The sequence below is a fragment of the Lepisosteus oculatus genome, chromosome 15 (genome assembly GCF_040954835.1).
Source record: "Lepisosteus oculatus isolate fLepOcu1 chromosome 15, fLepOcu1.hap2, whole genome shotgun sequence".
In the NCBI taxonomy this organism is placed as follows: Eukaryota; Metazoa; Chordata; class Actinopteri; order Semionotiformes; family Lepisosteidae; genus Lepisosteus; species Lepisosteus oculatus.
Genome location: NC_090710.1, coordinates 18,409,937 through 18,433,848, shown reverse-complemented (window position 1 = coordinate 18,433,848; position 23,912 = coordinate 18,409,937). Strand labels below are relative to the sequence as shown.

The window sequence follows — 23,912 nt, the reverse complement described above, 5'->3', positions numbered from 1 at the left end:
TACTAGAAAATGTGGGGAAAACACACAACATATTATAAAAAATGTAGAATTTTAAGCCTTGTTTAAAAAAACTGCGCAATTTTAGTCACCATGTTACAAAAAATACTCTTTTGAATCAATTCATAGAACAGCAACCGGATACATTTCAGGGCTTAACCATCTCTTTGTCAACTGTTTTTAATTCGGCTGGGGACAGCGGACAGACAAACTGACACTCAGGTCTCCCCTTCCCCCCCCCCGTCCCCGGCTGCTGGTGACCGGAGGCCGTGAGGTTCACCTTCTCACGCAGGTGAGGTGCTGGGCAGCTACCGTACCTGTGGTTTTTCAGGTAGGGAAACACGAAGTACATGAGCCGGGAGATGAGCGGTACGGCCTTCTCCTTCTCGTCGCTGCGGTACACCATGTCCAGCAGCGGGGCCAGCACCTGACACACAAGGGCAGGCGTGAGGCAGGAGTCGGGGCACCTGGCTTTTATGGCATATAGAGCTCTGAAGTATCGGTCAGCCATTTCTGTTAATATCTTATTGTCTGCGGACTCTGTGTTCCAACTACAGTCAGAAGTGTAAGTATTGGGACAATGAAGTGAAAGTTGTCCTTTTTGCTGTGCTAATGAAATTTGTATTTCAGATGAAAAGATTAACATGAGGCAAACATATAGAATTTCAGCTTATGTTTCTGACTAAATGTTTAGCCATGTTAGAAAAATGCCATCAGGTGTGTTCAATCCCCATATTATCTGGTCAGCATTGGTACTGGGACAAATTAACTTTAGTAAATTAAACCAGTGTAAAGTTTTTAAGTGTAAACTAAAGTATTTGTGTGAGTATTAATGTCTCTCATAGAGGAAGGGGAGAGAGAGATTTGTCTAGCGTTGCTGAGGACAGCTCTTTGCTCTCTCTTCAGCCTCACTGAACTTAAGTCTTTAAAGAATATTAGAAACCTTTCTGTTGCCTTGACCATGCAGCTTAGGACTCTGTGTAAAAGCACAGGAATGTGGATAAGGGCCCCTAATTGATAAGGAAGATCTTCCAGGTCTGCAATACAGACCATGGCATCATAAAGCCGTACACCATAATAATAAAGCTGGCTCCAAACAGTCTGCTCTCCCTTAATGCCCAAGACAATGGTCCAGAGGTCACCCAAAGAAAGATCCTCCAATGAGGGACCTGCAGGGTGGGTACCAGGATTATACCTGATAACCTAAACCAATGTGATGTAGCACCTTAAATGCTAGCGCACAACTCATTTTTGATGGTTAACTCACTGCTCATCTTCTCTCACAACCAAACTGACAATCTGACTTTACCAGCCATGTGACTGCAAGGAGTCAGGACTTAAACATTTCTCCAAGACACTAGGCCGAGAAAGAGAAAGTCAGTAAAGTATGGAATTCTGCCCAAGATATTCTTTCTGCAACAGAAGAGACCTATTTTTGCCTGATCAATGAAATAAAGTAGTTGGACTCTTTTTTTTTTTTTGTCGACATCCTGAATCTCCTGGTATATTCATTCATGAAGAAGCTAGAGCCGGGATGAATCAAGTTCTTCCCACCCACCTCACTTGTGGCTGGAGCAGCAGATGACTGTGCACAGACTGTTTTCATAAAATTTAATTCTGAGTGTAATGATATGCCTTGCCACTGCACATGACATATTTCACTTCACTGCCCCTATTCTTACACTCTTCACCATAGATGTCATCTGAGACTAGCACCTTTGAGGATCACCGTAATGAAAAAAATGAGTTTTCAATCGTCAAATTGTCATTTTTCCTTGTGCTTCCTCCAATTTGCCACAGACATGGGTTCGCTTTACCACTTGGGTCTCTCTTAAATATCCAACACAAATTATTTCAGTTTATAACCCAGATTTTAACTTCACAGCGGAGGGGCCCGGTTTATATCAAACCATCCACCCAAACAGCTCTTAATGTGTTTCTAGTTCTTTTCTCTGGATGTTCCCTGATATACAGAGTCTCACTGGGCCCACAGTGACCATCCTTTCCAGTATTTTACCCCAGGGTCACCACAGCACCACAGAGACAAGGACAAACAGGGGATCTGAACTTACCTCAGCAAGGAGAGTGAGCGCCTGCACGCTATAGACTGAGGGCACTGAGGACGGCACCATCGCAGCCGCCTGGGCTTCAGAGTCTGGAAGAAGAGCACCCATGAGTGGCATTGTGAAAAAGATGAGATTTGTGAGACATCCTTAAAGGCTGCTGTGCCCCTGCCATAGGAAATACTGCTCAAACATCCAATTTCTTATTCTTAATAACACCAAACCGCTGTTTGATTAGAAGTCTGATGCTCATGCTTTGCACCTTACCGTTCAAATCTATGTCGGGGTCCTCCTCCTCCAGACACACCTGCGGCTGGGCTTTCACTTCCAGGTTGCGGCTGAGCCAACTGGTTTGCTCCAGGGATGAGCCCGCCACATTGCCCACTGCTTCCAGAATCTTCTGGGTCACCTCCTGAAAGGAAACAAAGCTCACAGAGGCTGCTTTCGGCCATGAAATGTAATGTGTTCCACAACATGAGACGTTTCCAAGAAATAGCTCCTCTGTCCTTGACAGTTATTGATACAACAGAGAGTGAACATTCTAGAACTCCTCCAGACACTGCAGCTATCGAAACACAACAAAGATTTTTCTACCCACATAAAGCATCAAATCTCCAGAGGCTAAAGGGTGTTTTAAGAAATTTGCACACCATGGGCCGGCATATCAGCTCCATTTAGTGTCACTAAAAAATTCCTGTCTTTTAGTTAACCTTTAAGCACTTAACAACTCAGGAGCTACTTGAGTTTTAGAAAGATAAGGAGAACAGTGCCTGTGAGGTGTGGTCAGGTGGAGTGGGGTTATTCCAGGGGGATGGGGCCCTTCTTGCTGTGAGGGGGATCTAAGAGATACTGTCATGTTGAGAAGGAGCCACTCGAAAGTTTTGTAAGTGCAATGATATCAGGCAACAGAGGGGACAGCTTCTTTTAGAAAGGGAATGGTGTCCTCTTCCTATCTCATACTTAGCATCGACTAGAGCAGTAGTCCTCTGTTCTGGTCCTGAAGTACCCCTGTGTCTGCTAGTTTTTGTCTAACTGGCAAACTTTCATCAGCAGAGCTAACTAATGCCAGCAATGGAAGACCTTGTTTGTTTTGGCTTTATTTTTTTCTTACTAGAAGTGGCCCTGGGTAACTCTTGTTATAAAATGTAATTCTGCCGTTATTACTTCTACAGAACAGTTCTTAATTATTGTCTGATTTGTGTCAATTTTCTATTTGAGGTTCTTTTTTAAAAAAATCACTGCTTTATATTCTTAAAGGGCTGAGTTCTGTAATTGGGATGAACCAATTGTTAATTAGTTTCAGGACTGTCCTCATCAGGTCTGCTGGCTCAAATCTAATCGATTGGACTTGAGTAGAAGGAAAGACACTGACACCTTATGGGCATGTCTGACAGTGTCACTCACAATAAAATGTCTCATCATCATCAGTTGATCACCTGTTATGAGCTGTTTCCGCAGAAATAATAATAATTCCTAACTATGGAGTTGAGGAGAGAATGCATATGTTTTCTGGGCTGGAGGTGCTGGAAATACTTTAACAGTGGTATTTTTTAAACCAAGGACTGAGTGCAAAAAAAGAATCTAAACAAGCAAGCAGAAAGGTTTCAGGCGCTGGTGATTAAGGGCAGAGTCGGAACAAAAACCAGCAGACACAGGAGTACTCCTGGACCACTACTGAGAACAAGTGGACTGGAGACTAATCTTACAGAAGGTTGTAGGAAGCAGGTTTTGTTCCTCTTTGTCTACTGCAGATCATGAGTAACACTTTTACCACTATGGAAAAATCAGTGACTATTCATCAGCAGGGAAGTATCAGCTTCATTTAACATGTGAAGCGTCTTGTGATGCTCATTCCTTATCTGCCCTGCTGCAGTGACACAGGAGGTTATAGAAAACAGTCAGTACACGTACCAAAGTGTTTTCAATATTACAGGCAAAACACCAACTCCATCACCAGCGCTACATTTACACTGCCTGCTTGCACTTGTTTGTTTTTGACAAGGCCCCTTGGTGCTCGGTTTTTGGTTTCAAGGGAGGCGGGTCAAAGAACAGGACCCCTAACTCCACCGCTGGGACTTCAGGGCTGGTCCCAGGTGAGGCTCCACCCTTGCGCACCTTGTCAATAGCTCTGGCCTGCTGACGGCTCTATTGCCTGTGAATGTCATGTTCAGCTGTGCCTGACGAACCACAGGTGGAACAAGACTTTACCTGCAGGTCCCGCTGGTCCTTTTTGTTGTCAAGACTGGGGAGTCTGTTCACAAAGTCATTGAGAATCCTGTGGTGTAAAAACAAACTTTACATAGATGTGACTATAGACTTGGTGCATCTTCTCTAGGAACCAATTTATTAGCATTTGTTAGACATACTAATTTTTTCACTCTAAACATGAAACATTTGCCTCATGTTTATCATTTATTAGTGCCAATACACCTTCCTACAATACTGTGTGTATAGTCATCTACCGTCTCGGCTCCAAGATTAAAATACCAGGTTTATTCATGATGCCAGGTGTATTCTTTACAAACCAAAAGCTTTTTGAAGTGATGGAATAAGTGGAGAACAACATTTGTATTAAGACTACTTAAATTAAGAGATGTTATGTTACAATTGTGTAATACTCTAGTAAGACCTCATTTAGAAAACTGATATTTTTTCATCACTATAATATAAAGGATACTGCTACTGTGAAATAGGTTCAGAGAAGAGCCAACAGATAGATTCCCAGACTTAAGGTAATGTCTTTTACTGACATTTCCAGTCTTACAAAGAGAAGACTACTCTCTTAGCGAACCTGTGTCAAGTATTTAAAATACACAGAGTGTGCTTGCAGCCCAATACTGGGTGAAGCTGACGGTATCTGTGATCTTCTAGCAGGTGAAGTAAGTGGATAATATAAACAATGAGCTAATAATATATGCTAGCTGAGAAAATTACATTCTGGTAAGGCTTTTCTTCACACTGATATCTTTATCAATACTGTTCAATACTCACTAATTTATTGTATTAAGTTCTCCACCAGCACATGTCTGAAAGCAGTCACTGCCTGGGGGCTGCACTCACCCGAGGAGCAGGAAGTGGCCAGGAGGAGCCAGGTTGAGCTGCACCGATTCCTTCAGGAGGCTGAGGAGGGGCGTCGTGTTCTCCTGGAGCGTTTGTGCGGAGACCCTGCAAGAACATCCTCCACTGATGCCGAGCCAAACCAAAGCCTTAGCCTAATCTTTTTGTTAGCGCACAAAACACCAATGACACATCACGAGCTGAGAAGTACCGCCACTGATTGATCTGCCAGCTGTCCGTGACCCATGTGGTCCGGTGCTGGTTTCCTGTTACCTACAGGTCAGAGCACCAGCTTCAGTCTGCTGGTTTCTCCAGCCCCTGTGCGAGACTTCATCAGGCAGCAGGCTCTTACTGGACACCCTGGAAAGAACTGCTGCACTTGGAATGTAACTTAAAAGCATATCAGGATATAAACCAAAGCAAATTATTTTGGAGCATGTTGAATATCTAGTAGTCAGTTTCACGCAGCTAGCTGTAATAATCAATTAATCCCATATAATGTAATCCTATGAAAATGGCTGGCTTGTATTTTCCCATTTTTCAAAAAATAAACCTTTTAATTAAAAGATCCAGATCCACATCCACAATGATCGCTTACCCCTCCATAAAGGCATAGCTGAACTGGAGCATGGGGATATCCACCAGCGTGGACTTCTGTAAGACAAATGGAAACAGACCTCACAAGACATCCACCACATCTACCAGATCTTGGGACCACAGCACTTTGTAGGTCTAGCTAACCAAATGCGTCAGAAGTCCCCAGCGAATCAAAGTGGCCAGGAGAAGAAAGTGGATGCGGAGCAGTGAGAATAAGATAATTACCTGGTCTCCCTTAATCTGGTGAGGCTTCTTCACCACCTCTTTAACCAGCTGCAGGATGGTATCTGCTCTCAGGGTACTCAGGGCCTTGACCAGCGCCACGATCGTCAGTTGGGGTTCACCGGGTACCGGTAGAATCTACTCAGAGAGTTACGAGGGGTTCAGTGAGAGAAGACAAAATAATGTGCTGCAACTATAATCTCTAATCAGGAGCGGAGATGGGTGTTTAAATAGAAGTTTATTGGGCATGTTTATCTCTTGTGGATGTAACCCTGCGTTGCATTTGACTGCTTTGATAACACTTATTACTCAACTTTTAATAAAATGATAAAGATCAAATTTTACCTCTCAAATGTTTTAGGGAACCTTTCAGATTAATTTAATTTACAGCTACAGGTGACTACGGAAATGTACCGAGACAGAATGGGTAACACCTGTCTAGTGACAACATTTCCAGCTTCAAAGCAGAAAGCTGTTTGGCTGAGATGCAAGGGGTACAGATTCAGTGACCAAAGCAATCAGAGTTTAACTTGGTTTATCTTAGTTAATGAGATTATGGGTAAATGATTAAGTATCAATCAACAGTCCAGAAAGTCACCATATAAGAAGATGGTGAAGCAGAGTGGTAGACGGAGAGAAGATCAGGGGGAAAAGGAGGAGAGAGCTCCTTGTTCCAAATCACCCTGAATGACCAGACTGGAGTTAAGCATTCGAACCTTGTTAAGAGAGCTGGCTATTCTGTGTTTTTATGGAACTGCGATTTCCTGTGTAAAGAATCCCTTGGTTAAAAATGGCCTCTCCTGCTTTGTGGGTGCATTTTTAGAACAGGGGGATAAGTTCCCATTCATTTGGTGGCACCTGGGTTTACAGAGAGAGTTTTAACCACAGGTTGTATTCTATATAGTTTGAAGGCAGCTTATCTCTTCTTTTGGACTTTGTAGGTGCTATTTAAAAGTTGAATACTTGGTAACAGTCTGTAGTTTTTTGTATGGTTAGGATGGTAGGCCTCTGCAATGCCAATACAAATTGTAAATTTGTACACAGTGTTACCTGTGTGTTGTATATTTATGTTGTGTGTAGTTTAGTGTGTGTATTGTCGGTGTTTTAATATTTGTTATTTGTTAAACCAAGTGTGCCCGAATTATTACTCTTTTCACCAAAGCTGTGCCAGAGAACAAAGAATTCATGTGCCTCTAACTATACCAACCGCTAGAGTATATTCTTGGCAAAATCATTTACACGTTGTGATTATGATTATTCAATTTAAGTACTGAGTTTTATGCTCAGTCATTTCCAGACTTTATTTTTGTAACAATATAAATAAAACAAATGAAACCGGATATTTACGATATGCACTGTATTAAGAAATATCCAAATATGATTTGCCATCTCTATCATGCAAGAATATGCCAGAAAATCTTCCTGTGACTCAAGTTTCCAGTTCATTAAACAGCTATTCAACTGTTTGACACTACAGGTGAAAACCTGCCCCTGTGAAAAATGAGAAGCTAGAAATCTTCTTTAACACAAGAACGATGGTTAAATCCTGAGCCAGGAGACCCAGTGATTTTACTGGTTCTACATGAGGCGTTAATTACTTATATATCTTTGACCTCACTGGCTTAATGTGACATGAGCTCTAGTTCTTCAACCACTGTGCATTTAAAGATTCTTCCTGCAGGCCTATGGGCCAGTGGGACCAGGAACGAGTATCAGCTGATGAAGAGATCATCCAGCCAAAAGCTCCTCTAGGACCCTGACCAAGACCGGAGGTTCCAGGAGGTTCTACCTTGTTTTTGCTGTAGCTCTTCCGGCCCTTCCTGCTGTTCCACACAGCTGCCACAGCCGCCATCAGCTGCACCCCGTACTGGGGCGTGAGGGGGTTCAGAAACTCGAGCACTCTCTGTCTCAGGATCTGCAGTACACAGTCAAAAGCACAGTTTAACAAAGCAGGTCAGAGTGTAGTCTGCTAGAAGGCTTGTGCATAAAGCTGAAGGACAAAACAAGCCCAAGAAAAGGAACGACTCTCACATCCCTCCCTCCTGCACTCCCATCCCGCTGTGTGGGTGGGGGATATTGGTCTTATGAGAGTTTTTAAGTCATATGGTGTAGTGTTTTGCTCACCGCAACATTAGAGTGTTGAGCTATAAAACAATTAGGAAATTATAGCAGCAGCATGTTAACACAAAGAATAAAAAAACGAAAAATCATATGAGGTATCAAAACAATAGACAGAAATGAACTCTTTTGAAGTATATATAAACCAGCTGCCTGATGAAACTCAAGCACAAGCTGGTACATGAAGAGAGTCATGTCACTCACTTTGGTGCTTTTGAAGTAAACAGAGGTGGACGTGTTCTTGCTGGTCCCCAGGGCTGCTTCCGAAGACTTCCTCTGGGACTCCTCCTTCCTGAGCACACCCCACAGCAGTGCCATGGTGTTCGTGATGCGAGGGAGCTCCTCGACGATGGCGTTGCGCGCATTCCGGACGTCGCCGGGATCTGTGCTCACTGGGGCCTGGGAGAGGGGAAGAGCCAAAGGCCATCAGGCTGCCGTCCATGATAGCACTTGCTATCACACATCAACATGACTCACACATGCTGCTGGACCCATGTATAGGCCAAGAAGAGCATGCTTACTGGGTCAGTTTGCGTCACTGGTTTTTTTTTTTTTTTTTTTTATACGGTTCACAGAGCATTTCCAATATTTAAAAATTTCATGTCAGCGCCCTCCAACAGTACAAAACTGATGGTAACATACATTGATCTTTCTATGTTAATGATTCAGTACAGGCTGATCCCAAACAAAAATACAGAAGCGAGCAATCCAGACTAGCTTCTTAAGCTCTCTCAATATGCACTACAAGATACTGCAAGCAGCCATGATCTCTTCCATACATACTAGTCAAAACCTTACACACCCTTCAAACCCAACTTGTACTGCAAGTGTACATTTTCTCAAATCTACACAACAATAATACAAATCAAAACTGTGCAGAAAAGAAACCAATTGAAAACGGTTAAAGGTACCATCTTCAAATGCTGTCCAAAGGCACTTTAGGGGGATCAACCTCCCCTCACTTTTGGACTGGGAAGGGATATGGACTTTGGCAATTCAGAAATTCAGCAATACTGCAAACATGCAACATGTTGTTGTGAGCAGTAATGGAGAGAGGATTCTAAATATAGCAAAGTGTTTTCAGTTGAATATAAAAGCCACATCACAATGTGAAAGTGGGGCACTTTTCTGAGAATGATGCAGTGAAACTCGCTCCTCATGAAAAACGTAAGTGCAAAGCACATGTAAAGAAATCAATTCTGGTAAGACTGAACTCTAAGCTCCAAAGGACTAGATGAAAGCCAGCTAGCTCCTTCTGCAATGACCTTTCTGTGTGTGCTGGAGGTCTCCAGTAGGCAGAAGTGAGTGATAGTAGTTAGGCCTTCCAGAAGAGTCAGGGGGTAATCTGGGGCGATGTTCTCCCTCTTCGAAGAGAAACTGTTTGAAGATGAACACTAAGTTATTTATTGAGTCACAGTACACAATATTATCACAGCGCATAGCATACTGTAGGTCTGTATTATTCTAACAAGCCACTCAGTATTTTCAGACCAGTATCCCTTTCACAGCAGTCACGCTATTTTAGTTTCAGTATAAGCATTCAAGAACAAAGCTGTTAGTTCAGGGTTGTATTTTTTCATGCTGTTACAATCATTTATCAAAAGTGTCTTCTGTCGAAGACTAGCGAGATTGGTAAACAACAGTTGATTCTATATTAAAACATTAATGGTGATTATAAAATTACAGGATAGCATTCAACGTTTTCTCTTTTCCAATGCAAATGTCTACCCCCTTAAATCCAACTGACACACACACAGCTGTAAAGGACAAGCACTGGGAATAATCTGGAAAAAAAGACTGAATATCTTCCTGCAAATACAGAATTATTTTTCCTTTGATGAACAGTCCTAACAAAATAAAAAGTCCATCAAATAAATGTGAAAAAATCTCACCCTGGGGTTGTCTTCACTGATTCATACTCGTACTGCTTGACCAGTTCATCCAGGTTCTTGCAGATCTGTGCAATGAAAGGGGCCACGGTCATCCCCAGGGACCTGCCCAGGTAAGGCAGGGAGCTGGTCAGCAGGCTCACCCAGGGCGGGTGCATGCCATAGCCGTATTGAGGCTGCAGAGCCCTGACCACAGCAGATACAAACATGCCCTGAGAGGTGATGGGCTGGGCAGGGATGTACTGCAGGGCCTTGATGGACTGCTGAAAGTGGACAGCTGTCTGCCACTCTTTTGCCAGAGGAGAGGAGGCCTCCTGCTCCTCGGCGGTTCTTCCTCGGAGGTGGTGCTCCAAGACGATCAGCACCTGCAGGATCTTGAGCAGTTCGATCTGCAGGGGGTGCTCGCTCCAGATCTGGTCTTGGCCAAAGTTTATCAGGCTTTCCTCAAACAGGCCATCCTCCAGGAGTTCCTCACTCTTGTCGGGCTGCGCGGGCTTCTGATTGACGTACATGGAGGCCGAGAGGGACAGCAGGACATACTGCTGCACCTTGCAACTGGACAAGAGCTTCCTTATGAAATCCACGTTCTTTTCTTCCTGAGACTTGGCGACCATCACAAGTTGGCTCATCAGACGTATCAGGACCTCCACACTCTTGACCTGCACATCTCGGTTTCCCAGCAGGTCCCGGTGACTAACCGTAAGGTAGCGGGGATAGTAGGACCTCAGAAAGCTCAGGCAGAGGTAGGTGAGAAGTTCAATCAGCAGGGAATAGGGGCAGGAGACAGGTGATTGGGGTTGAAGACATCCATAGAAACTCTGGCCCACCAGGGCCTCCTGGTGACGTGCCAAGAGGTTGTAGATGAGGTTCAAATGGGCAGTGGAGCTGGTGTCCATGCTGGTGGTTGACACAGCTTCCACAAAGTCCCTTGGGTTGGTTTTGAGCACTGTTTCTAGGACTGAGAAAGCGTAGAGGACCCTGGTGGAGTCATACGGTTGTAAATACAAAAGTACGTGCTTGAAGAGAGAGTCAATCATCTCCCTTTTCTCCTTTTGCCGCTTCAGAAGTCTCATGCGGGCCATGGCCTCCAGCTCCTGTTCCTCATCATCGCTGGAGAGCGATTCAGAGGCTTGGGTCCTTTGGGAGTCTATCCGGTACATGGCAGGGAGGCAGCTATTTTCACATTGGCCTTTCCTGGGGTTCCCACTGCCACCCACAGGTCTACCCTCATCATCGTCATCCATGCCATTGCTGTCATCAGGGTGCTGCAGGTAAAGTGCAGAAGCCGAGCTGGTGTTCTCCGTGGAGATCTGCGCACCACTGCTGTCAGCTGACTCTGTGTGCTCGCTGTCCTCGTCGCAGTCCTCTCGCCCCTCTGCCAGCTCGGGCCCATCTCCCTCGTCATCCTGCGGGGAAAAGGAGTCCTCGCTCCTCTTGTCTTCCACTGGCTCCTGTGAAAGCCTGACCATCTCTGGGATTCGCTCAACTTCTGCCCATAATGCCTCTCGGTCCACTGTCGTCATCCGGCTCAGGATGCTTTCATCCAACGAGCAGCTATCTGCCAGGTCACTGAATGTGTCCTTGGAACAGGCCCTTTCCCTGCTGTTTAGGACCTTCAGGTTTCCTAAACCAGGTGGGAACAAGACATATCACTCCGGGGAACAAGTCTACTTGAAGGCAGACAATGTTGACAAGCTGAGAGCAATGGCCTATGGTATCGTCTTCTATATAAGTGTGTGTGTGTTTGCGCATATGAATGTAATAATATAAATATAAATGCACAGTAGTACTAATGTAAAATAAAATATCCCTGCACTAAAGGGACATCTCTTTGGCACCAAAGGAACATCACAGTAGAGTACACAAACCCCTGACCAATACAGGTTCTATGTCAAAGCCAAATCCTTTTTATGGGCAAAATAACCTGTTATGCTGGGAAATGGGTTAGTCCTTAAAATCATACATTTAATTAAGATATGGTCAATTCAGGTAAAAAAATAACTGCACCCAGGTTAAACTGCACATATCCACAGAAGACAGTCCCTGTCACTCATGCTGGAGGAGTTTTTATAAAGCCAAATTTACCAACCTATTAAATCTTGAAACCTCCTGAACATTCTCCACGCGGAGAACCGCAGGCCTCACACTCCCGCTCCACCCTCGCACTTACCTAGAGTGAGATTCTGCTTGATGCAGTGAATGGCCGAACGCTGGGTTCTGGGATGGAGAAGCAGCAGCAAGACTGGCTCTAGAATCCGGACCACGTCGTTCAGGGAAAAAGCACGGACCAGCCAGCTCTGGGCAGCTGCACTGATGGCACCATCTTGGCTGTTCAGGCTGTCCAGCACCACAAACAGTGACCTGAAAACAGACAGCACCATCCTCACCAGAAATGAAGGGGGAGCCCACTAATTTCTGAAATTACCAGCCAACGAGTCAGTCAGAAAACAGAAAGTGTTCAGAACTGATTCGGGCAGTGAAATGGTATTGGCTTCTGCACCAAACAACCTACCTATCAAAGGATCTGTTGAGTGACATGGATCTGCTGCTCTGGATCTCCCTGGTCAGGTGCCATAACACAGAAAATCTGTAGAGTGCTTCCAGCCTGTTTGTCTGGGAGCAGAGTTGACAATAAGAAGTAAAACTTAGCAATGGTATAACTGCACAACTGAAACTCTCCGTTTCTGCACAATCAAACACATTCGAATGTTTTTAAAATAAATATCAACCTATTCTAAAAGAACATGTCAATCTGTCAGTGGAGCTTTTGTGGCTCTTTGTGATGTACATTCGACTATTGCTGTTTCTTAGGTGGTGTCATTTTTAGTTAGATCCAAATGTACCATGAATGTTTCGCATTAGAGAAAGCTGAACAAATGCAATTTCCTAACCTAACTGGAAACCGTTCCTTAGCGTGAACAAAGGAGAAATTGCCTCATGTACAAGGCAAAGTATACAAGGGAAACAAAGTTATAAGAGATTTTGCAGTATGGCTGTTGATACCATTACTTAGCTGTCTGAGTGTACTCAACATGTACTATAAGCAGCTATAATAGAAACAGCAGCAATTACTGAAACCACTTAAATTCTTCAACAGATCTCTGCCATAGAATGTTTCTCTTTTTAATAATGTCAGGGTTCAATCGCTCTCTAATAAGAGACATTTAAGAAAGTCAAATATGGATCAGCTTTTCTGCCAATTACGTTAGAATACAATACTATTTTAAGCAATAAAAAATATCTGCAGGATTTACAATCACAGTATGTGAAAACATCTCTGAAATGTGATGCAAGACTAGAATTTAGAAGTAAATGTCGATTCACTAACAATAGCTTACTTTAGAATAGCTTCAAAAAGTTACCAATAAGAATTAATAGCTCAAGGATAGTGACTGCTATCAGGGCATAAATGAAATTAGTTGTATTAACTTAATACGCATAAAAAGTCTGAAAATGATTAAAAGCCATTCAGTCCACCTTGCTCGTTTGGTCTCTGGTTAATTGATCCTAGATTCACACCCAGCAGTTTCTTGAAAGAAGCCAGGGTATTGGCTTCAACTTCACGACTGGGAAGCTTGTTCCACACTCCCACAACTATTATACATTAAATCAAACCTCATAAAGGTGATGATATTGTTACTGCTGGTGGGGATTGCTTGTTTACACTTACTATCTTGACTATATTATTCTGAATGTGTGAAACAATGAGGATTGCCATGCTGTATTTACACAGCTATAAACATACTGGAGGACAGAGTTGATTCCTAATAAATAATCTAGCTGCAAAATACAGTGATTCATGATGAATCAAGTCAGAAATATTGAACAGTGGCTGGACCAGTCCTAGAAAGGTCATTAGGCCAGACTTCATGTGGATGGATCATGAGCCAGTGATTTTGCTCTGATCCCAAGAGACACAACACTCCACTCTTACCCACACCTGCACAGACTGGCCCTCCAGGTACAAGCTTGGTGACCCATGACCTCGAAGACCCTTAACCTTGTCACACAGGCTCTCTAAGACCAGGGTTGGTAACCCTGGACCTAAATCGACTTTTGCTCCAGCTCTGCTCCCTCACCTTGTCCCTGTGAAGCAACGCCAGGCAGATGATGTCCTCGCAGATGCTGGAGGAAGGAGCCAGACAGTGCAGCTTGTAAAACAGCTCCACTCCGGTGATGTGATGCTCGCGGTGTTCCATGTTCAGCTGATTCCACAGCACCTGAGCCACACGCTGGAGGAAAAAGGAGGAAAGTAACACTCTGCTTACCTTTGGAAAAAGTGTACACTTTTTGCCACGGAAGCAGAAAAAGACTGAGCTAAATCAAATATTCCTGATACAGGTTTCCTTTGAAAGTGCTATGGAAAACAAATCAGTCCTCATTTTCTTCCTCTGAGGTTTTACATAAGGATGTTGCAGATGTCTGTTTAGCGTCATTTCTGACTTCCTATGAATTGTGCCTTCCATCCACCCTCACATCAGCTGCAGAACCTTAACCCTGCAAAACCCTGGCAGACAGAGGGTACATACAGTATAGGGCTTACACCCTGGAAAGTATACTGGACCAAGGTGGAGCATTCTTACACAAATGCATGCTGGCTTCATACCAGGAAGTATTCTGAAGAGTCCTCTGTGAAACATGCCTTTACAAATAACTTGAACCCTTCTTTTCAGATTGTAAGACAGAACAGAGTATCTTTTACTATAATGAGGTTCTGTAGCTACCATGCCAGAGCCTACGGATTCACTGAAGACATGAAGCACTGCTGTGGGAAGGTCATACTCAGGAGGAATAGGTAATAGTACTGCATAGTCTGCAAGCTCAACCTTCAGCAATTTACTCTATGCCCAGTGATTCTCACCCAAAGTGCGACAGAAGGCGAAGTTGAGATGCAATTGAAGTTACACAGTAAGAGCCAGGCTCATGCCCAAAGTGGGAAAATAAACACAAGTTACAATTTCAATTGCAATATTGCCTTTTCCCTGTATCATATTTCTAAGGTGGGTATATCCACCATGTATAGAAAATTTCAGTATTTCTCTTAGAGATTTTTTCTCTATTAGCTATTGATCCATTTATCTCTTAATTTTGCAGGATATTCGGTACCAAGAGCTCATACAAGATGGACATAATTATTCTATCCTGTTCAGAGAGCTCCCAGATTGTGTTTTGTACATGTACAGAAATAATCCCAAGACTCAATCATGTGGCAGGCACATAAAAGTGGTTACAATCAGTAAGAGGCCATTTAGAACATAAGGCCTATTTAGTACTTGGTAGCTAATTTATTCAAGGATCTCGTCTAGCTGTTTCTCGAAAGTAACCCGAGTACAACATGGCTATATGGCTTGTTCCATAGTCCAACAGGCCTTTGGGAAAAGATGTGCTGCCTGTTCTTGGTTTTAAAGGCACTTCCACACAGTTTCCACCTGTGTCCTCTGGTTCGTGTTTCATTGCTCATTCTGAAGAAACCCTCTGGGTTGACTTTGTCAATGTCTTTGAGGACATAAATACCTGTATCAGGGTCCCTCATACTCTTCCCTGTTGAAGATCAGCAAGCAGAGAGAGTGAGATTTAAATATAATCCTTCTTGGGTGAACCCACATTTCTTGCTTGTTGGACTCCATTCTCTTTGTTTTGCTTATGCTTCTCTGTCCTTTGAGTAATAAAGTGATCCTGGAACTGGGCTTTCACTAGTTAATCATTGGTGTTAAACAGTACCTGTACTTTTTCATCTTCAGTAGTTTTCCAGAGTTCTCTAGTTTCTTTCATGACCTGCCTTTGAACATGCTGTTGGTTTTCCTTTAATGAGCTGTGTTAACTGTACCTGTATTGGCCCACTGAAACATTCTCTTTGCCAATTTTATCTGCTGTAAAGTTACTACATTTTAAATTGTTCTCCCTTCTACATACCCTCAAACATAATCTAAAGTTTCCGGTTGAGTTATAATTGTAATATATAACACTAACTGGAAGAAAACGGCTAGGTTATCAAGGTTGTCAAGGCAACAGTACCATGCAGATGTGTTGCTAGGTAGAATAGAGGGATACTCATAGAGGGATCCTGAAGGGGGAAAGCCACATATGACTGAACATGCTCTCAGGGTCATTAATTCAACAGTGTCCTTACTCCCACCTTTCCTGCAACATATGATACCACTCCAGTACGACATGCAGGTGTGCACTTTATAAAGTGAGAGACAGGAGAACCAGCAAAGTCAGACAGTCCTGTAGAAGAGGTATGCAAAGAGGTGAGAATATTGCACCAGGTGTTATCAAGCTGTGCTGTAAAAAATGTTTTGCATAAAGGCGATGAGTCAGGTAATATAACAGGGCAGCTGCATGAGCATCAATAATGGTATGCAAGATTATTATGACTTGTATGGGAAAAACAGCTGGGTCTAACCACTGTCACTGCAGCTGAAGACCAACCCCCTCCTCTTCTACTCACGCTAGCAAGAGCCTGTCTTCACAGAGTACAGCTGGTCAGTGTATCATGGAGCAGGAATACAAGAGACAGGCTGAGTTTAATGGGCACCAAGGTGTCAAGTGGCTGTATTTGTCTCTAGAGAGACGTGGAACAGCATCCAGAGCTGTGACGAACATATCAGGGCTCACACAAAAGCCCAAGCTTGCAGTACATTTTTAATGGTACATTTTTTATGTTACACTCTACAATTGAGTAGAACACTACCTTTAAGGCATTGCAGTAATGTAGGTCAAATCAAACAGGCTGAAATCGATGGATAATCCATGGTCCACTAAAAGCGAGCAAAATGGAAAGATAGCAGCGCAAAGAAGGTCTCTTCCCAGCTGTGCTCAGCTGACAGCTGTCAGCAATACAAACACTAAACCCACAGACATGCAGCAGCTGCTACCAGAGCAGAGAAAGCCAGAAACCATTCCACAGCCCAATCCCAAAAGTCATACTCGCAGTCAACACTCAAAACTATTTCAAACACATTTAAACCAGAGGTCCACCTTTGAGCAAACAAACTCTTGAGGATTTCAGCTCAACACATTAAGCAGAAAGACATGGTAATATAATTAACATTTTATATATACCTGTAGGTGCGACTTTAGGGGGCAGCTGACTTTCAGCATGTTTAGCACTTTTTGTACTTTTCTAGCTTGATTGCTTAAGAAGGTTTGGAGCAAGGTTTGGAGCAACAGGCTTTAATTTGCTGTATTTACCTAGCAGTTCTTGGGTCTTGAGGCAAGTTAGCATGGTGATAGAGACAGATGATCAATAAGAACCTTACTAATATATAATATGCAAATTAGTTAAAGTCATTGTAAAATCATTAAATCAACCAAATAAAACATCACTGATGATCCACCCTTCCTAGTGAGTTCACTAAGCCAGCATCCAAAGGAATGAACCATAGCATAAAGAAAGGGGGAACAGGGAAGGAACATCATCCTCCTCTTCTTCAAAACATGAAAGGCTGCCTTCCTGAAATTAAATGCGAAAACTTTTTATATAAAAAGATCTTGTCATCTTACTTGGAAATTCCGATTTCCTTTATTGCGGAACCCACAGGCTAAAGACATGTTCCTTATTTAAGTGTCGCCTTTGTTGAAATATGGTTCCCATTCATTTGTGAGCATCTGTTTAGTCTCTCTTTCCCCTGCTATTATTGTAATATGAGCACAATATCAATAGGTATATATACTTTTTTACACTTCTGAAAAAACGTAATGAAAAGATTTCCCTACTAAAAATGATTTTTTAAACTATGAAACTGAAAATAAACCAGAACATGAACAAAAAAGAATTAAAACAGAATCCCCTGTCTTGCAAGACGAGATGGGCAGCTGAAACAACCCACAGAAGCTGCTATTATTAAAAATACTCTGGAGCACCGGGTCTTGATACTATCATACAATATGCACTTAAAAGACAAATTGAACAAACGCCTACACCGGCTGTGGCCTACCAGATAGAAATCCGTCTTCTCTGCCATGACCTGAAGGACTCCGGGATTGATGGGTGGCACAGTGACCATCTGCAGTCTGCCACAGAAGGGGTTGTTATCGGAGCTCTTGTAGCGGCGGTTCTTGTCCTGGATGACCAGCGCCAGAGACTGGGAGTGGTTGACCAGCTCCAGCAGAGTGGAGATGGCCACATTCTGAATGTGGCAGTCCTTCACGAAGCAGCACAGGGTCATCAGTGACTTGAGCCACATGGGCAGGCTGCCCTCCCCGTTGCCTGCCAACAACATCAACGCCCGTTACCACGGCAAGTAGTGATGGCTTCCACACGAGTTTGAATTCCAAAATAGGTCAGTTACCTTATGAATAATACAAAACATTTTACAGCTTATCCATTAACAAAAACATATTTCTAAAGTCCAAGGGTAGGTACACCTGAACATCACAGATTTATATCCAATCAGAATCTAGTTTTTTTTTTTAAACTTCAGTATTTTGCATTGCATGTCAAATACTCATCTCCTAAATTCCTAATGAATCACCTACAAAAATATATATATATCCTGTTTCCCAAGTTAATTATTAGAAGAGCACGATTTTTTTTTTTACTGAAATTTTTAAGCTTTGCCAGACTAGTACAAAGAGGCATTCACTTTTAAAGTTACAGCTTCACTGTAACATGGTTAGAGTACATTCATGAAGAACATTAATTAATCTTCAAGTAGGTAGCCTGCGTCAGCACACGTAGGCTGCAAAGGAACAGGTAAAGGTTTAGTCCATGCTGAAAGGAAAAGAAACTTGAAGGAGGCTCCACAGCTGAAACTTTATGTCTCTACTTTTCTTCCGGCCTGGAATAATCTTTTACCAGTTCCATTAATTAACCTTTTACTGTTTAACGTAAGACGAAAAAAAACAAACATTTAACTTCTTATTTTCTATTAAGAACTCAAATCCCACAACTCCAGTTGTGGATAGAAAGAGGGATTTGAAAAAGATAGGAGAGTGAAAAGATTCGGGGTCAACACCCCGAGCAGCTCGAGCCTCACTGAGCTCCTGGAAGACGGCGGTGTAGAGGACTTCGGTCTCCTCTTCGGACAGGTAGACGGGGAAGGTGGTGCACTCCAGCAGCAGCTGGCAGGTAGCTGCAAAGGCTTGGCGGCAGTGGTCAGAGATCTCCGCTTTGCTCCGCGGCACATATCCCGTCGCCCAGGCCCCTGCCGCGGGAATGTCCTTCTTCTCCTCCTGCGGGGGCACCTGCTTCTGCTTGCTGGGGTTGAAGAAGCCAGTCAGCTTCTCCTTGAACTGTGGCATGGAGATGGGCCCAGGTTCCCAGCTCTTGGGGCTTCTCGCGGCCTTGCTACCCTGACTCGGAGGGCTCGCTGGTCTGTTCTCTGCCTCTCTCTTTTCCACCTCCACCGGAGCCAGCAGGTACCTGCGCGGATGAGTTGAGAATCAGTCTGTAAGGACTGGACCACTTCATTGCATCCACTGAGGGATCGATCCCCTCTGTTTTGTTTTTTTAACCCCCCCAAATTCAAATGAACACCTTTAAAAAATATATATATGGACTCTACTGTGAACAGTCGTGTCAAATAAAATCTGTGTCATAAGGGGTTTGGTATTCTTCCCTATGTAATATCAACAAACGGGTCACCACTAGGCATCAACAATCGATCCCACCTGCTGATGAAGGCTGCCAGGATGTCCTGGACACAGCGGGCCATGTGCTGAACGCTGCCGCCCTTCTTCCACACGTCCTCCCTCTCTGGGGAGACCCCAGCTCCTGCCGCCCCACTGCTGGTCCCATTGCTGTGGAAGTGCTCGGAGGGCGAGGCGCTGAGGCCCAGGCCGCTGTCCTCTGAGCGCAGTGGAGCATAGGGTGCTTCTTCAGTCAACTCGGCATCGGGCTCCGCCGCCCCATTCAACGCCACCACCTCCCGGTCTTGTTCCTTGGCCACCTCCTCCTCCTCCTCCTCCTCAACCTCCTTCTCCTTCTCTGGCTTCTCGTCCTGCAGCGTCTAGTATCAGGAGGCAGGCTGTGAGTCAGTGTGTGAGCCTGTGACTTTGTTATGGTTTATTACAGTTGGCAATGGAAGCAAAGTGAAGTTTCTCTGTGGCTGGTTTTAAACCCACCAAGGTTACAATGATTACTTAGGCACAGAGAAGCTGGACTAAAGGAAAACTTTAGCTAACCTACATATGAGAATATTTGTTTATGTACTTTTCAAATCTATCAACAAAAGAAACGCAACATCAAAAAATTGAGGCACTGTGACTTTACATACAAACAAATACAAATCTTTCAACAAAAGAAATGCTTAATAAGACATTAACATTTTTGAGCTGAGTTTCTGATACAAATCTTGGTAAATTTCTGGATTTAGAGATACTAATTGCAAAAAAAGAAAGATTCCAGTTGCTTTATTAATAGGTTGACAGTCGCTTCTTAAGAGTCTGCGTTCTGTCCTGTCCTCCTACCTCTTCAAGGTCCTGGTTCTCCTGTGCAAGTGGCTCCACCTCGATGTCCATGTACGCCACAGGCATCTGGATCTTGCTGAGCACTTTGAAGCACGTCCTGAGACCCTGCGTGAGCTCCGGCAGGCGGAGGCTGCCCATGTGTTCATGGAGGGCCTGCAGCATGTTGTTCAACATCTGGGGCAGGTACTGTGTCTGGATCTCCGAGTACAGCTCCTGAAAAGTCCAATCCGCTGTTTAACTCCAACTGCACTATAGTAGGAAGCACATTTCCCACCCCAGTGTCCCTTGGGGTATCTGAAGTGTTCATTTCGAGCTCAGTTTTGACAGACGCAGTGCAGGTATTTCTGAAGGCTGTAGCACTTAACATTTGGACTTCCCTCTCATATTATGCAAGGTAACTTACAGGGTTCACAGCTGTTTGAATGCAACATATTAGACCTACAAGAAAATGATTTTGCTGATCAAAATTTCAAATGAAATAAATAACATTTGCACACTTTCCCTTCTTAATAGAACTCTAATGGGACCCTGTTGCGGAGTCGAAGGAGGGAAGGCAGAATAATCCATGCAAGTGTTGAGTAGCTAATTTTTCTCCTGCATCTATAAAGCAGCTTAAAATAAAACAGATTTATAAAATATTTTCTGTGATAAAAACATCAGTAATCCTATTAATCCTATTAGCTCTGCAGCCCTCCATCAAACCTATATCACTTATACTGTAGGTAAGACATGTCAGTCCTGGGAACACAAGCTGAAACCTGAAACCACCTGTGCTAGAACACATTTCTCTACGTTCCTTTCTCTGGAACGCATCCCTGTGCTGAGCAAAGTGTCACAGTATAAGCCTTCCAACATGTCTAGAAACATAAAATAACTGAAGAGTTTAAACTACTGATATTATGAGCTTAATTAAGGGGACAATCATGTATGATGCCACAGCTAGAAAAGACACTCAGCAGGTACAGTATGTGGTCATTCAGTACCTGGATTAGAATACCCTGCTCTAGTGTGGAGAGGTACAAGAGACAAACGGCCATAGAGGCAGTCTAAAAGCCTAAAGAAACCATGGAGACTCTTCATTTTGAATCAGTTTTGAGTTAGACCCCACCTCTGCCGTTGACATCACCCAGATGTGACCCTCTCAGACTTACATAATGATTCCGAATGAGATCACACAAGGAGAAGATACAATGAAATGCAATTCATAGTGCTGAACAAAAACCCTACCATGGCTCCCCTACTCTAGTGGAGTGAAGGGGGCCTGGCCCTGACCAAGCGAACGAGGCATCTTGCTCACCAAGGGGATGACGTCGAGGAGGAACATGATAAGAGTGCACAGCTCGGACACTGAAGGGAGGGGGCTCCTGTCGTTCAGCCTGGTGGCGCTTTGGTCCTCAGAAATGCCCATACTGTGAAAGAACACACAAGGTAACTTCCAACTTTATAATAATGTATTAATAATAATGTTTCTTTATTAGCCCTATACAATTTCTTGCATTAGGAATTCGTCTTTTCGCATACCCCAGCTTTTCTCCATGGAGACACAGACACACAGACGGGGAGAAGCTTGGGGTCAGAGCGCAGGGTCTGCCATTGTACAGCGCCCCTGGAGCAGTTAGGGTTAAGGGCCTTGCTCAGGGGCCCAACGGAGTAGGATTCCTCTGCCGGCCGCGGGATTTGAACCGGCAACCTTCCAGTCACAGACGCAGATCCTTAGCCACAGAGCCACCACTTTATTGGCCCAGAGGAGAAACCAGTCTTTCAAATAGACAGTACGTAAGATCATCTTTGTAGATATTTGTAAAGCTTCTGTCCACACTAGTCATTTTAGTCACATTAGGGCTTTAAATCTATAATGAAAGTACTTATTAATGCAGGTAATATTCACCTGAAGAGCTCTCAATACTATGTACGAGTATGCTGCTTGAGGCAGTGTGCAGAGACGGAGTCGTAAGCACATTTCTACTGAACCCAGCTCATTCAGATTGCTAGGAACAGGAATGCCAAATTCAGTGCAAGATCTTTATATCCTCTGAAAATGACCTCTGGCACTGTAGTTCCCATGGAGATTTCCTTCTGAGCACTAGCCCAATGCTAAAATGAGAAAACTGCCTTATGTACACACATGTCAACAGCCACATCACTGTGAAACTCACAACTGGCAGCCCACTGAAGCTAAGCAGGTGTGAGCCTGGTCAGTACCTGCATGGGAGACCTCCTGGGAAAAGCTGAGGTTGCTGCTGGAAGAGGTGTTAGTGGGGCCAGCAGGGGGTGCTCACCCTACTGTCCATGTGGGTCCTAATGCCCGAGTATAGTGACGTGGACACTGTATTGTAAACAGGTGCCGTGCTTCGGATGAGACGTAAAACTGAGGTCCTGACTCTCTGTGGTCATTAAAAAATTCCAGAGTAGGGGTGTAACCCCAGCGTCCTGACCAAATTTCCCATTGGCCCTTACCAATCATGGCCTAATAATCCCCATTTATAAACTGGCTTCATTACTCTGCTCTCCTCCCCATGTGTGGTGAGCGTACTGGTGCACTATGGCTGCCATTCCATCATCACGGTGGATGCTGCACATTGGTGGTGGTGGAGGGGAATCCCCATTACCTGTAAAGCACTTTGAGTGGAGTGTCCAGAAAAGCATTATATAAGTGCAAACTATTATTATTATTATTATTATTATTATTATTACTACATAGAATGCATTAACATTTGTGTGAATTTGAAAATCCTACAAACGTTCAGCTCTATAAGAAACATGATATTTGGCACTTCAAAGTGGCCAAAAAAAAGAGAAAAGGCTTTTTTGGGAAAAAGATCTAAAATCAAGTTAACCTTTTGTGCTGTTACAGATTTGCAAGTGATTTTTGCTCTCTTCCTCAGCACTTACAAGCTCTGAAGATGTTTTGTAATATCTGAAAAAAAGGCTTAACTAACCAAAATATGAATTACCAATAAAAATATTTACCTGAGACAGGATTCAAAACACCTGGTCATGTAATCCCACAGGTATTCTGTACTCAGGGAGCTGATCAGCATGTTCGCAGTCTTGATGATCTCCGAGGCATTTTTGTTTTCTTTAATTTTGCTGTGAATTGAAGAAAAACACCGGATGAATCCACAAGCTACTAATAATGCTAGAATGCCATCACACAGAAATAATCCACTCCATTTCGATACGTCAAGTGATGTGAAACCTCAAACAAATTCTGGAGATTTAAAACACAAAAAGAATCTTGGGAGGGTGGATTACCATTGATTTCCAGCAGGGAAAAGAAAGAGGGCTGTAATGAGAGAGTTAATGTTAAGTCTAAATCTTCTCACATCCCTGTTAAGGGCTAAACTATGACATTCACCAGAACTCTGCACACACCTTTCAGCTCCACACAGACAGAGCTGCAACTGAATCCATAAAAATCCAGCTGCAGGAACTGAAAGAGGACAATGTCTTCCGTTAACTGCCACATCTTAGAGAGCAAATCCAAAAAAGCCTTGGCCTCAGATCGTCCCACTATTGATTGCCTGCGACTAGGTATTTTTTCTAAGAGGTTCGT

At 43.6% G+C, this 23,912-nt stretch overlaps 1 protein-coding gene across 1 annotated transcript in view; it reads right to left on the bottom strand.

The window, feature by feature from the left end:
* The window catches only part of dop1b (DOP1 leucine zipper like protein B), a 56,589-nt gene that overhangs the window by 11,419 nt on the left and 21,258 nt on the right, over positions 1 to 23,912 (bottom strand). Inside the window, exons 11-30 of the mRNA XM_015363815.2 lie at positions 23,327 to 23,446; positions 21,654 to 21,765; positions 20,357 to 20,569; positions 19,559 to 19,896; positions 18,925 to 19,310; positions 17,884 to 18,155; positions 14,023 to 14,175; positions 12,456 to 12,556; positions 12,114 to 12,304; positions 9,947 to 11,567; positions 9,320 to 9,431; positions 8,259 to 8,453; positions 7,726 to 7,851; positions 5,940 to 6,074; positions 5,716 to 5,771; positions 5,121 to 5,225; positions 4,269 to 4,335; positions 2,328 to 2,472; positions 2,070 to 2,152; positions 315 to 424 (exon numbers count right to left, since the gene is read on the bottom strand). Coding sequence (XP_015219301.2) covers positions 315 to 424; positions 2,070 to 2,152; positions 2,328 to 2,472; positions 4,269 to 4,335; positions 5,121 to 5,225; positions 5,716 to 5,771; positions 5,940 to 6,074; positions 7,726 to 7,851; positions 8,259 to 8,453; positions 9,320 to 9,431; positions 9,947 to 11,567; positions 12,114 to 12,304; positions 12,456 to 12,556; positions 14,023 to 14,175; positions 17,884 to 18,155; positions 18,925 to 19,310; positions 19,559 to 19,896; positions 20,357 to 20,569; positions 21,654 to 21,765; positions 23,327 to 23,446 — 4,641 coding nt within the window. The remainder of the gene's footprint in view (positions 1 to 314; positions 425 to 2,069; positions 2,153 to 2,327; positions 2,473 to 4,268; positions 4,336 to 5,120; positions 5,226 to 5,715; positions 5,772 to 5,939; positions 6,075 to 7,725; positions 7,852 to 8,258; positions 8,454 to 9,319; positions 9,432 to 9,946; positions 11,568 to 12,113; positions 12,305 to 12,455; positions 12,557 to 14,022; positions 14,176 to 17,883; positions 18,156 to 18,924; positions 19,311 to 19,558; positions 19,897 to 20,356; positions 20,570 to 21,653; positions 21,766 to 23,326; positions 23,447 to 23,912) is intronic.